A 14,531-nucleotide genomic window follows, 5' to 3' on the forward strand; every position below is an offset into this window, starting at 1 on the left:
ACTTTTCGCGTTACGAGCCCAATTTATTCATAAAATCCGAATCGGGTTACGAACTCTGCTTCGGGTAACGTAGCTTGTTGATACATGCATGGCCGACCTAGTGCACGGTGGCACGGCGACTGCGCCTCAGTTTACCAGTGCCTCCCGCCTAGTGACAATCGCGCCTGAATTATTTGTAAATCATCTCAGTGTTTTTTTAATTTTTTGGTATTTGAACATAAAAAAACAGTAATTATTATATATCTCGCCATGGGTCCCAAAAAACCAGCGTTGAATGTAATGAAAAGCCATTTTCTGGGCGAGTCCCGGAGACTCCTCGGAGCTATCCAGGCTGAATAGATATGTATATCTTTCTGGCATCAGTCAATGCATGGAGTTCTTGTCTACCAAGGACCCCGTGCCAGAACCTGGCCCCCTCTAGAGAGGCACGAGCAGCAATGGCCTATAGAGACCCCCCCTGTGGTTGGGAGCATTCTATGTCTGCCATCGACCGGGATAGGCACCCAAAAAGGTAGGCGTCCCAAAACAAACCCCTATTCTGGTAAAATTATTGCGTCCGAAGGCCGAACAGATGGACAAAACCCCCAAACTAAAATTAGCAAACAAGCATGACATCATCATGTCGCCATGCCACTGTCTGTGCAAACCCCCCTCTCCCTGGGAGGAGGAAGGGGAAGCCCCAAATCCATCTGCCGGCAACGCAACCCACAGTTCTTAGGCTGGATGTCAAACGGCTCGAAAAACACCGCTGACCGGAAGGAGAGAGGGATGCATGGAAGCCTCCAAGACCCACCCAGAAAATGGCGTTTCATTACATTCAATGCAGGTTTTCTGGGGGGAGCCCTGTTGGCTACCCGGAGCTAACTACCCAAAGATAAAGAAAAACAGGGACTTACCCGGGAGGTGGTTTGTCCTCACTCCTCAACGCAAAGTCGAGACAATTGGCTGCAACCACTGACCCAATGCAACGCAGGCCCTACCTAGCCCAGGAACATTCACCAGGTAGCTAGTAAGCAGCCAGGACCCTGTTCAATCTTCAAAAACCCAGCGCCCGAATGTCAAACCAAGACATGGAACCAAAGACGGCACCCAAAGCAGCAAACTTACGCACGTTGTGGGCACGCGATAAACCGCAGGCTGGCTAGACTTAATAACCCTGCGGACAACCCGAGATACCCGCGCCCGGGAACATGAAAGAAGGGAAACCGGGTCAACCTAAAGCACATCCCCGGCCACCGAAACAGTGGTGCTTAAATAATGGCGGAGAGCCACAACGGGACACAACACATGATGCAACCCTGGCCTGACCAACCAAGCATCAACAACCCAAGACCCCATCCGAAATGCAGCAGTCTCATTCTTCGCCAGAAAAGAAGGAGACGACTGCAACCGAAACAACCACCAGGACCGGAGGAGCAGAAACCCCTGCACCGGAGGAGAGCATGAAGCTCCGCGATCCGACCCCCAGAGGCCAATGCCAACAGGAAAAAGAGCCTTAGAAGCCAATCCCGAACGGAAGGGGCCACAGCAACCAAGGAGAAGAGAGAAACGAGAGCACCCGGTCTAAAAATCAGGATGGCTCAGGAGGCGCATGAGCAGGCCGGAGGTGAAACAACGCCCAAGAAAGCTTGCAGAACGGGGTAGAAGTAACATCAACACCGAAACGACTCCGCCAGTGTCGCACGATACGAGGCGATAGTAGCGTATAACCTAGATTCAACTCACTATATAGGACTAACCCCGGTGCATTGGAGCATTGGATTCATTGGATTCGTTGCAGGAGGTGACCTTCAAGACGCATTTGTGTCAATGTCTTTTCTGTGGGGAGCCCCTACGGCTCCCTGGAGCTTATTGGGCTAATGTATGTTATATTAGACCGGGACATTAGCTAAGGAGTTCAGACCTACCAGGGACCAGCGCCAGAGCCTGGCCCCTTCAGAAAGGTTTCAGGGAGCAATGGCCCTGGAAAACCCCCTTGTGGTTGGGGTTTTCCTTATCTGCCATCGACCGGGGTTAGGCACCCAGAAAGGTAGGCATAACAAACAAACCCCACATGGTAAAAAACTAAAACAAAAAAACGAAGAGGTAGAAACTCCCTACAATCCCAAGGAAACAAGCAAACAAGGCTTGCTGCAAACCTGCTTGCAGCATTTTGTATTTCTGTGCCACGAATTGTCACGCCAGCTGTGCGGTGCTGAGCAAACCACTTGTACACAACCTCATCCAACTGTACATGCGTCGAAGTTTTCAAAGTGTTTCTACCACACCCTCTGCTAGTGCTTGCACCTTCACTCTCACTGGTTGAAATGTATTTCAGATATTGATCTTTCTGGGGAGAGCCCCGTCGGCTCCCTGGAGCTATCCCAGGCTGATATGCTAGTGTCAGACTTTGGCATCAGTCATGTGTATGGAGGTCTTAGGCCTACCGGGGACCATGGCCAGAACCAGGCCCCCTCAGAGAGGCAAGGAGAGCAATGGCCTATAGAAACCCCCATGTGGTTGGAAGCATTCTATGTCTGCCATCGACCGGATCTTACCCAGAGAGGTAAGTGCCCCAAAACAAACCCCTATTCTGGTTAAAATTGCTACCAAAAGCCGAACTAGTGGATAGAACTCCCCGACAGAAAATGAGGAAACTAGTATGATGTCACACGTTGCCGCGCCGTTGTCTGCGCAGCTCCCCCCTCCCCGGGAGGGGGAAGGGGTCGCCCCAGACCCTTCACGCCGGCGACCCACATCTCAGTTCTTGAGGCTGATGCTGTAGGCGAAGGTTGTGTGCTCTGGTGCCAGTGTCGCTACAGCACTGTGCTTCGTGTGTGGTGTTTGTTTTCTGTGGGTGCGAGAGCCAGGAGTTATCTTCAGTACTCGGGCTGCATGCACCTAGGGCTGCCTTCCTTAGGTGCCCTGTAAGTACTGCCCTTGGGGCTTGGGGCCACCTTCCACAGGCTCCTCGGGACCTGCCTCTGCTGGTCTGTTCTACCGTTCGGTTTTTCGGCCGCCTGTTGGGCTCTTGGGTGTTCTGTTCTCCCTTGTTACCTGTAGGCAGGAGGCAGTTTACACTGGTAGGGGTGCAGGGTGCTGCGCAGCTTTGTATTCCCGACACAGCGGCCAGCTCTGTTCCTTGGGGTTCACTGTCCTCTTGCGGGGTTTTCTTTTTCCTTTTGTTTTTGCCTTGTGGGAAGGGGGGTTCTGCCCTATTTTTTCCACTGGTGTTTGCCCTTACGTGGTTCTCCTTGGTGGCGCCCCCTGGTAGGTCTCCGTGAGTGTACACGTCCCTGGGTTTCATTTATAGAGGTTTGCTTGGTAGTTTTGGGTGCCGGTTAGCTGCACCCTGTCTGGGACTACCTGAGCGCGAGTCCTCTTAAAGTAAACGCTCAGGACCCTGGGAATCCCTTAGGGGGTGCGTGGGTCTGATGGATGTGACCCCGGAGTCCCTGTTTGCTGTGTGCGAGTTTGAGGGTTGCTCGGTCCCCTTGTCTTGGGGGTGACCCTCATTGTTTTTGCCTCCGCCACGCTGCCTGTTGGGTCGGTGATACTTTCGACCCCGAGTCTTGTGAGTGTTGCTGCTTGGTTGTGACTCAATTTACCCAATCCTCTGATGATTCTATTCGGGTACAGGCAGCGCGTGCGTTGCAAACTAGGTTTCGTCTGTTGCTCACCCGGATGCCCCAGGGCTGCCCCGCTTTGCTTTTCGAGACCCGGACTTGGGGGGTGGGGGTCGCTTCGATCCTGGTTCAGTCCGCACCTCCTCATCCTTCCCCTCCTGTTGTTCGTTCTGGTACCCCATCCCCCCTGCTTCCAGCCCCCAAAACGTCTGAGGTTTCGGAGTCGGAGCTTTGGTTACTTGATCTCAAGACTTGGGCAGCTTCAGGGGGATGCCCCTTCCGGAGGGGGGGGGGGGGGAGCGGTGGAGGCTTTCGAGTCTTGTCTCCTGGCCGAAGCTTCTGGGTCTTACCAGTGGGCCCCTTTTCTTCCGGCTTCTACAGCTGCTTCATCTTTGTCTTGTGGGGTCGGTGCTTGGGAAGAGGACTCGGGCCCCGGGTTCTGCTGTGAAGGACCTCGAGGCTGAGGAGGGGCTGACTTGGGGCCTTGGGCCCCACTGGACCCCGCCTGGGTTTTTCTTCCCTCTGAGCGGGGATTGTTGTTACAAGGAGTGGGGTTTTCTTTTCCCCCCTCTGCGTACAAGTTGCATTTGGTGTCGGCCCCTCCCCAGGTTCAGTTTAGTGTTCCCCCGGGTGCGTCGGTTCCGTCTTTCCGGAGGTTTTTGGCTTATCGCATCCAACCTGGTGTGGTGCGGGTGGCCCTTGCAGCGTACCTCCTGCGTGAGCCGGATTATGCCTTGGAAATGGATCCGTCCGAATTCAAGTTTGGGACTTTGTTCCCTTTCTGGCTCCATTACGAGGTTCCGGAGTCTTCCTGGCTAGTGGACTGCCCCTTGTTTGTTTTGGATTCCTGGCATTCCTTCTGTCGTTCCCGCACGCTGGAGTGGTGGGAAGCTTCCATGGTGATTCAGGTTTTCCTGGGGGGCGATCTTGAGTACTTGAATGAGTGTTTGTTTGCCCCTGCCCTTACCCGTGATGTGGGCGTTGTTCAGCTCCATGTGCAGGTTCCCTCCCTTTCGGCAGCACTCGTGGCGGAGGACTTGCGCGCCCGGGGCCTTTTGGGTTCGGCCTTGTGGTACTTTTCTCTCCTGGAGCTGTCCTCGGATTGGCTAGTGGAGGATGTGAGGGCACTTGGATCCGTCCCGGGGTCCAGCGCCTTGTCCTCGGCTGCCATGTTGAAGCTTTTCGTGCCGATTTTGCGGGATGTGGCTTCCCTGTTTTATGCTTCCCGTCTTGCTTACTAAGCCTACTAATTCCACTGACGTTAATGAGATAATCCTTTCCCTTAAAGCCAAGTCTAGTGCCTTTGAGGAGATACCAACCTTAATTTACAAAAAAGCCTCCAGATCTTTAGCCCCTGCTATTGCATTGCTCTTCAACAAGTCACTTGAACTCCAAACCTTTCCAGATATGCTAAAAAAAGCGAGAGTAACCCCTGTCCACAAATGTGGTGATCTCACAGACGTTAACAACTACAGACCTATATCAATCCTGCCTAACTTGTCAAAAATATTTGAAAAACTAATCTACAAGCAGCTTTACTCTTATCTAGCCAAACACAATATACTTAGCTCTTGTCAATATGGCTTCAGACCCAAAAAAAGTACTAACGATGCACTTATTAGTATGATTAACTTGATTCATGCAGCTCTTGATAAAAATGAGTACCATGTTGGGTTATTTGTGGACCTGCGGAAGGCTTTTGACACTGTCAACCACCAAAACCTTCCTCTTAAATTACATCATTATGGAGACAGAGGACACTCCCTGCAATACCTCAAGTCTTACCTAACTGACAGGCTCCAGTATGTTTCTGTGAATAATTCAATTTCTCCCACCCTACCCATCAACATTGGTGTTCCTCAGGGCAGCATACTTGGCCCTCTCCTCTTTCTCATCTACATTAATGACCTTCCAAATGCCTCCCAACACCTCAAACCAATTCACAATTGACAATAGAGGGGTAAGGTAGGTTACAGGGAATTTATTAGGTAGTGCTTCGTTTTTATCTTAAACTGGTTGAGAGAGGTACAGTCTTTAACATGGTTGGGAAGGTCATTCCACATTCTGGGTCCCTTGATTTGTAGAGCATTTCTAGTTTGGTTAAGTCACACTCTTGGAATATCAAATAGGTATTTGTTTCTGGTGTGATGCCCATGAGTTCTATTACAACCTTCTAGGAAGCTTCTAAGGTCAGGATTGACATTACAGTTCAGAGTTTTAGATATAAAGAGTACACATGAGAGGATGTGCAGTATATTGTGTTTGGCTAGATACGAGTAAAGCGGCTTGTAGATTAGTTTTTCAAATATTTTTAACAAGTTTGACAGAATTGATATAGGTCTGAAGTTGTTGACATCAGTGAGATCACCACATTTATGGACTGGGGTTACTCTCGCTTTTTTTAGAATATCAGGAAAGGTTTGGAGTTCAAGTGATTTGTTGAAGAGCAATGCAATGGTAGGAGCTAAAAATCTGGAGGCGTTTTTGTAAATTAGAGTTGGGGTCTCTGCAAGGGCACTAGACTGTTTTAATGGAAAGGATTATCTCATTAACATCAGAGGAATTAGCAGGCGTTAGGTACAGAGACTGTGGATAGTTACCTGTAAGGTAGTCCTGAACATTAGTACGGGAGGATGGAATATCATTAACAAGGGATGACCCACTGGATGAGAAGAACCTATTGAATTCAATAGCAGTATCAGAGGCTGAAAGCAAATCATCGTTATTGGACAGAGTATTGGTTTATTATTTAAAATCTTTTTTGATCCCAATATTTGTGAAATAGTGCTCCATGTTTTCTTCATGTCACCTTTTATTTGGGTAAATTTTTGGAGACGATTCCTAACCTATACTTCTTCTCAAGGTCATGTGTTTTATTAATAGATTTAAGTATCCCCTTTGTAAGCCATGGCAGTAGAGGATGTCCCTTCCTAATTAAGAAAATGTGTGAAGTATGGGAAGAACTGCAAAGTTTTGTTGAAAAACATACCCAGATAAAACTGTAGCAGGCTGTTCCAATGACTTAAATGACAATGTGATGTCTCACTACAGACGAGTGTTAAAATGTAGGGAAAAACAAGTGTCTTGAGACAGATTCTTAGTAAGACAGCAAGCAGTGAGCCACAACCAGGTCCTAGTGGTACTCCTGCAAAACGTAGGAGAGAGTGTACCCCAGAGAAGTCATCACTGCCTGATGTTATAATGGAAGGGGACTCCCCTTCCAAACACTAACACCTCTCCTGCTCCCCCCCCCTTCCTCATCATCTTCCATATACCAACAAGAGTCATCAATAAAGGTAAGCAATAACTTGTACATACTTTAGTACTAAAGATTTGGGTAAATTAAGTATAAAATTCATTTTGAAGTTAATATTTTTGGGAGTGTGGAACGAATTAATTAAATTTACATTATTTCTTATGGGAAAATTCGCTTCGGTTTACAAATTTTCGGGTAATGATAATTCTACCTTATCAAGGTAATAAAGTAATCAGATTATGTAAGGAAATAGTTTGCATGCCAATTCAAATCTTGGCTGGTAGAAAACACAATGGAATTGGTAGAAACACTATCAAGAGAAAAAATGAGAGTCGCCTGTATTATCTGTTGACGTGATACGAAATTAATCAGACACTTACTTTTAAATGGGACTCTAGTAACATTTTTTGAGCAGAGTCGTCATATTTGGTAATGTCAGCCTGAGTCTTCTCATACTCTTCCACACTCAAAATATACATGAGCTTAAAAGCTGCCACTTTGTAGCCTTCATTTTGAAGTGGATTGATATCAGTTCCCTTTTCTTTCTTCTCTTCTTGATAAATGTGATCCATTAACTTTTCTATTTGATCGTCTCCATCTAACATAATTTGTTCAAATGCCATATCTGAACCTATAAATATACAATATACAGTAATGGTACATATAACAGCAGCTTATAAGATAAAATGCAAAAATGATTTTAATCATTAATATTAATATTCATAAAATGTGAATACATGTACATAAGAACCTAATATAGAGGTACAGTACAACCTCGATTCAACGCACTATATGGGACCAACCCCAGTTCGTTGGAGCGTTGGATTTGTTGCAAGAGGTGACCTTCAGGAGGCGTTTGTGTCAGTGTTTTTTTTTTCTTGTACACAATAAAAATGCATTGTCATATTACATACTCTACCTATATATTACTTCTCTACTAAAAAATACTGTAATTCATAAATTTACCTTGTTGTTGAAATTATGTCCATCTTGAAGTTTCGTGAAGTTGTGAATGCTCTACATTAAATACGTACTGCAGTGCATTATGCCGTTAGCACTGTGTTGATTAGAAGTAGTTCTGCTGTATGTTGAGTACTACAATACAGTTTATGAAAACTATTGTACACTAAAATTACTGCAACTTTAATTTTAACACTGTGTACACACTTAAATTTAACACTTGTTCTAACTGTTCATGCTGCACACGATGTTTTTAGATGTTTGCATCAGCTTTGCTGGCGCTCGCTGCTGCTGTGGGTTCAGCTGCTGCTGAGCTGGTGCTGGCTGCTGTTGTACCAGTGCTGGATACAACTGTGCTCGTGCTGGGTTCGGCTGTTCTTGTGCTGGGTTCGGCTGCTCTCGTGCTGGGTATGGCTGTTCTCGTGCTTGGTGCGGCTGTTCTTGTGCTGGGTTCGGCTGTTCTCGTGCTTGGTACGGCTGTTCTCGTGCTGGGTACGGCTGTTCTCGTGCTGGGTACGGCTGTTCTCGAGCTGGGTACGGCTGTTCTCGTGCTGGTTGATTTTCTGCTACTAGTTCTTGCAAAATATTGCTTCATTTTTGGCATTAATAAGGCACTATTAGTAAGCCCCTGAGACATTTTGTTTTATAACCAAAGAGCTGTAGTAAAAAACCAGCGTTGAATGTAATGAAACGCCATTTTCTGGGTGAGTCCCGGAGGCTCCCCGGAGCTATCCCAGGCTGATATGCTAATGTCAGACTTTGGCATCAGTCATGTGTATGGAGTTCTTAGGCCTACCGGGGACCACGGCCAGAACCGGGCCCCCTCAGAGAGGCAAGGGGAGCAATGGCCTATAGAAGCCCCCGTGTAGTTGGAAGCATTCTATGTCTGCCATCGACCGGAACAGGCACCCAGAAAGGTAAGCGCCCCAAAACAAACCCCTATTCTGGTTAAAATTGCTACCTAAAACCGAACTAGTGGATAGAACTCCCCAACCGAAAACAAGCAAACTAGTGTGACGTCACACACTGCCGCGCCGCTGTCTGCGCAGCTCCCCCCTCCCCGGGAGGGGGAAGGGGGAGCCCCAGACCCCCCGCGCCGGCTACCCACACCTCAGTTCTTGAGGCTGGATGTCAAAAACGCGAAAAACCGCCGACCGGAGGGAGGGAGGGATGCCGGGGAGCCTCCGGGACTCACCCAGAAAATGGCGTTTCATTACATTCAACGCTGGTTTTCTGGGGGGAGCCCCGTCGGCTCCCCGGAGCTAACTACCCACAGACAGAAAAAGAGGGACTTACCCGGGAGGCGGTCGTCGCTCACCCCTCAACTCGAAGCCGAGACAACTGGCCGCAACCGCCGACCTAAAGCAACACAGGCCCGACGAGGCCCAGGGACATTCACAAAGTAACGAGCAGCCAGGACCCTGTTCGACCGCCAAAATCCCCGCGCCCGAATATCAGACCAAGACATATTCCCAAAGACGGCAGCAAGAGCCGCGAACTTACGAACGTCATGGGCACGGGGATAGACCGCAGGCTGGCTGGACCTAATAACCCTGCGGACGACCTGAGAGACCCGAACCCGCGAACAGGGAAGAAGGGAAACTGGATCAACCCACAGCGCGTCCCCGGACACAGAAGCTGTGGCGCACAAATAACGGCGAAGCGCCGCAACCGGACACAAAACATGATGCACCCCCGGCCTGACCAACCAAGCATCAACCACCCATGGACCCCTCCGGAACGCAGCAGTCTCATTCTTTGCCAGAAAAGAAGGAGTCGGCTGCAAACCAACAAAACTATCACCACGACCAAAAGAGCAGAAACCCCTGCGCCGGAGGAGAGCATGAAGCTCCCCTACTCGACCCCCAGAGGCCAAAGCCAACAAGAAAAGGGCCTTGGAAAAACAATCCTGGACCGAAGGGGCCACAACGAAACGAGGAGATGAAAGGAAAGCGAGCACTCTGTCCAAAGACCAGGACGGCTCAGGCGACGCATGAGCAGGCCGGAGGTGAAACAATGCACGAGACAGCTTGCGAAACGGCGCAGACGTAACATCGATACAGAAAGCAAGCTGAAGCGGCTCCGCCAGCGCCGCACGATACGAAGCGACAGTGTTAGGCATAAGATGACGGTCCTGAAACAACCACGAGAGGAAGGACAAGACCACCCGAACAGACAAGGAGCTAACACGACGAAGATGCAAAAAGAAACGGAAGGACCGCCAGGAAACTTCATACTGCCGCCGAGAAGAAGCCCTCAGGTGGGACACCAACAAGGAGGCCACCTGATCACCATAGAGATGATGATAGACTCGAGTCAAAAAAACCATACGCGAAGACTCGAGGAGAAGATCGAACCAGCTACATGACGTACCGGCCCGATCTGCTGAAAGAGGCGGAGCCGCGGGAAAACCCTCGGGTTCGGACACCGAGCAACCAGCGCCTGAAACCAAGGCTGGGCCGGCCAGTAAGGGGCCAGAAGGACAACTCTCCCCCGGTAAGTCTCTAAGCGAGTCAGGACCTGGAGCAACAGCCGAACCGGGGGAAAGTTGGTACAGGAACCCCCACCTCGACCAGTCGAGCCGAAAGGCATCGACCCCGACGGCCTCGCAATCGGGGAAGGGCGCCGCATAAACGGGAAGACGCCACGACCACGCCGACGCGAAGAGGTCCACCTCGGGGCGCCCGAACGTCTGGCAAAGCCAACGGAAGGACTCGTCGTCGACCGTCCACTCCGTGGAGAGGGGAACGAAGCGAGACAGGGCGTCGGCCAAGACATTGGACACGCCCCGTACGTGAACCGCCAGGAGGGCCAAACCCCGAGAACTCAGCAGACGAGTCACCCGAAGCGACCAACCCCAAAGAGACAAGGACCGCATCGAACCCCCTCGGTTCAGGCAATGAACCACCGGAGAGCAGTCCGAATGGAGCCGAATCGTCGATCCGCGGGCCACCCGAATCCTCCCCAGAGCAAACCACACTGCCGCGAACTCCCGCACCGTACTGTGAGCTCGACGGAAGGACGGATCCCAACGCCCCTGGCCGGCCTGGTGAGCACTGGTCACAAAACCCCAGCCGAGAGACGCATCCGTGTACACATCGAGCGAGGGCTCGGGTAGGCGCCAAGGCACTGAACCCCGAAAAACCCGAAGAGGAAGCCGGTGACGCAGCAACCGACGCAAGTCCCCCGGGGGTCGAACTCTGCGATCGCGAGAGAGGCGGAAGGGGGAACCCCGAAGGAACCAGAACAGCCGTCGAAGCCAAACCCGACCCGGCGGGTAGACCACCATCGCGAAGTTCAGGCTCCCGCACAGCCCCTCGAGCAACCGCCGGGTGACCCGAGGGCCCTCCAGAAACAGACGAAGGCGGGACCGCAGCCGCAGGAGAGACTCCGGAGGGAGAGACAAGGAGGCGGTTCGAGAGTCCCACACGAGACCCAGCCAAGTCCGAACCTGAGAGGGAACCAGATGGGACTTCCTCCAGTTCACCAAGAACCCGAACCCGGCGAGCTGGGAAAGAACCAAATCCCTGGCTAGCAAGCAAGCTGACTGGCTGGGAGCCCAAACCAGCCAGTCGTCGAGGTAGGCCAACACTCGAACACCTAGGAGACGCAAACGAGCCACCACAACCCGTGTAAGGCGTGTGAACACGCGAGGTGCCAGGTTCAACCCGAACGGGAGACAACGAAAGCGGTAACTCAGACGCCCCACTACAAAACCGAGCCAGTCCCTGAACCGCGGATGAATCGGGACATGCCAATAAGCGTCTCGGAGGTCCAGGGACACCATCCAAGCTCCCGGCTCCAAGAGGAGCCGAACCTGAGACAGCGTAGTCATCCGAAAGGAGGGGCAATGAACCCAGGGGTTCAGACGGGACAAGTCCAGAATGAACCGCAGGTCCGCGCAGTCCCGTTTCGGAACCGGAAACAGACGGGAAACCCATCTGAGGGACGACGTCGTTTCGACGACGCCCAAGCGCACCCACTCCAAGACGACTCGACAGAGCGCAGGGGAAGAAGCCTGCCCTGCCAGCCCCGACCCCCCAAAGGGGGGAGGGGCCACCCAACGCCACCGCAGGCCGCGAGACACGACCCGAAAGGCCCACGAATCGTGGGACCAGGCGCGAGCGAACAGCGCAAGCCGCCCCCCCATCGCCCCGTCAAAGGGGCAAACCACGAAAGGGCCGGCGACCCTTACGAGACCCAGAACCCCGCACAGCGCGAACACCGCGCCGACCAGACGAGGGAGGGTCCGCAGGAGGAACCAACCCCAAACCTGACACCAGAGGCCTTCCACGACGAGAGGAACCCCGAGCCCTGGCACGACCTTTCCGGGAAGACCCACCCCGGGACCCCCGGAAAACCAACAAGTCCGACATCGGATGACAAGCCGCCGACGCAGCCTGAATAAACTGCGCCACGGCCGACTCCCCAAACAGGAGAGGACAAAAAGGTGAAGAACGCCTAAGAGCCAGAGCCCAAGCAGATTCCACAGAGGAACCCAGCACCGCCTGCCGACACGCGAGACGGGAAGCATAGAACAGGGAAACCGCATCCCGCAAAATTGGCGTGAACAGCTTCAACAAGGCAGCCGACGAACGCGCAGCCGAGGACAAGGTGCCGGACCCCGGGACGGACCCAAGCGTCCCCACATCCTCCACGAGCCAATCCGAAGACAGCTCCAGGAGGGAAAAGAACCGCAAGGCCGAACACAAAAGGCCCCGAGGGCGCAAGTCCTCCGCCACGAGCGCCGCCGAAAGGGAGGGAACCTGCACATGGAGCTGAATAACGCCCACATCGCGGGGAAGGGCAGGGGCAAACAAGCACACATTCAGGTACTCAAGATCACCCCCCAGGAAAACCTGAAGCACCGTGGAAGCTTCCCGCCACTCCAGCGTGCGGGAACGACAGAAGGAATGCCAGGAATCCAGACCAAACAAGGGGCAGTCTGCTAGCCAGGACGACTCCGGAACCTCGTAACGGAGCCAGAAAGGGAACGAAGTCCCAAACCTGAACGTGGACGGATCCATTTCCGAGGCATAATCCGGGTCACGCAGGAGGTAAGCTACAAAGGCCGCTCGCACCACACCAGGTTGGATGCGATAAGCCGAAAACCTCCGGAAGGACGGAACCGACGTACCCGGGGGAACACGGAACCGTACCCGGGGAGGGGCCGATACCAAATCCAACTCGTACGCAGAGGGGGGAAAGAAAACCCCACTCCTTGTAACAATAAGCCCCGCTCAGTGGGAAGAAAAACCCAGGCGGGGTCCAGCGGGGCCCAAGGCCCCCAAGTCAGCCCCTCCCCAGCCTCGAGGTCCGTCACCACAGGACCCGAGGCCGAGTCCTCTCCCCAAGCCCCGACCCCACAAGACAAGGACGGAGCAGCCGGAAAAGCTGGAGGAAGGGGGGCCCACTGGTCAGACCCTGAAGCTTCGGCCGGGAGACAAGACTCGAATGCCTCTGCCGCCCCCCCGGAAGGGGCAACCCCCGAAGCTGCCCGAGTCTCGAGATCAAGTAACCCCTGCTCCGACCCCGAAACCCTCAGACGCTTCGGGGCCGGAAGCAGGGGCGGGGGACCAGAACGAACAGAAGGGGAAGGACGAGGAGGTGCGGACTGAACCAGGATCGAAGCGACCCCCACCCCCAAGTCCGGGTCTCGAAAAGCAAAGCGGGGCAGCCCCGGGGCATCCGGGGAAGCAACCAACCGAGCGCGTTGCAACAGACGAAACCTAGACTGCAACGCCCGTGCCGCCTGTACCCGAATAGAATCATCAGAGGATTGGGTAAATTGAGTCACAAGCAAGCAGCAACACTCACAGGACTCAGGGTCGAAAGTATCACCGACCTAACAGGCAGCGTGGCAGAGGCAAAAACAATGAGGGTCACCCTGAGACAAGGGGACCGAGCAACCCTCAAACTCGCACACAGCGAGTGGGGACTCCGGGGTCACATCCATCGGACCCACGCGCCCCCTAGGGGATTCCCAGGGTCCTGAGCGTTTACTTTAAGAGGACTCGCGCTCAGGTAGTCCCAGGCAGGGTGCCGCAAACCGGCGCCCAAAACTACCAAGCAAACTTCTAAAGCTGAACCCCAGGGACGTGTACACTCACGGGGACCTAGCAGGGGGCGCCACCGAGGAGAACAGTGGAAGGGCAAACAAACTGAATAAAATGACAGAACCCCCCACCAGGCAAAAACAAAAAGAAAAACAAAACCCCGCAAGAGGACAGCGAACCCCAAGGAACAGAGCCGGCCGCGATGTCGGGAAATACAAGCTGAGCAGCACCCTGCGCCCCTACCAGTGCAAACTGCCTCTTACCTGCCGGTAACAAGGGAGAACAGAACACCCAAGAGCCCAACAGGCGGCCGAAAAACCGAAAGGTAAAACGGACCAGCAGAGGCAGACCCCGAGGAGCCTGTGGAAGGTGGCCCCAAGCCCCAAGGGCAGTACTTACAGGGCACCTAGGGAAGGCAGCCCTAGGCGCATGCAGCCCGAGTACTGAAGATAACTCCTGGCTCTCGCACCCACAAAACTAACACCACACGCAAAGCACAGTGCAGTAGCGACACCGGAGCCAGAGCACACGACCATCGCCTATAGCATCAGCCTCAAGAACTGAGGTGTGGGTAGCCGGCGCGGGGGGTCTGGGGCTCCCCCTTCCCCCTCCCGGGGAGGGGGGAGCTGCGCAGACAGCGGCGCGGCAGTGTGT

The 14,531-nt window shown here is 52.9% G+C and overlaps 1 protein-coding gene across 3 annotated transcripts in view; it reads right to left on the reverse strand.

The window, feature by feature from the left end:
- LOC123769568 (uncharacterized) overlaps positions 1–14,531 on the reverse strand; it is a 270,062-nt gene that overhangs the window by 170,710 nt on the left and 84,821 nt on the right. For all 3 annotated transcript variants that reach the window (XM_069308837.1, XM_069308840.1, XM_069308839.1), the window contains exon 5: positions 7,242–7,492. In XM_069308837.1, coding sequence (XP_069164938.1) covers positions 7,242–7,492 — 251 coding nt within the window. The remainder of the gene's footprint in view (positions 1–7,241; positions 7,493–14,531) is intronic.

This window comes from Procambarus clarkii, chromosome 63 (assembly GCF_040958095.1).
Source record: "Procambarus clarkii isolate CNS0578487 chromosome 63, FALCON_Pclarkii_2.0, whole genome shotgun sequence".
Lineage (NCBI taxonomy): Eukaryota > Metazoa > Arthropoda > Malacostraca > Decapoda > Cambaridae > Procambarus > Procambarus clarkii.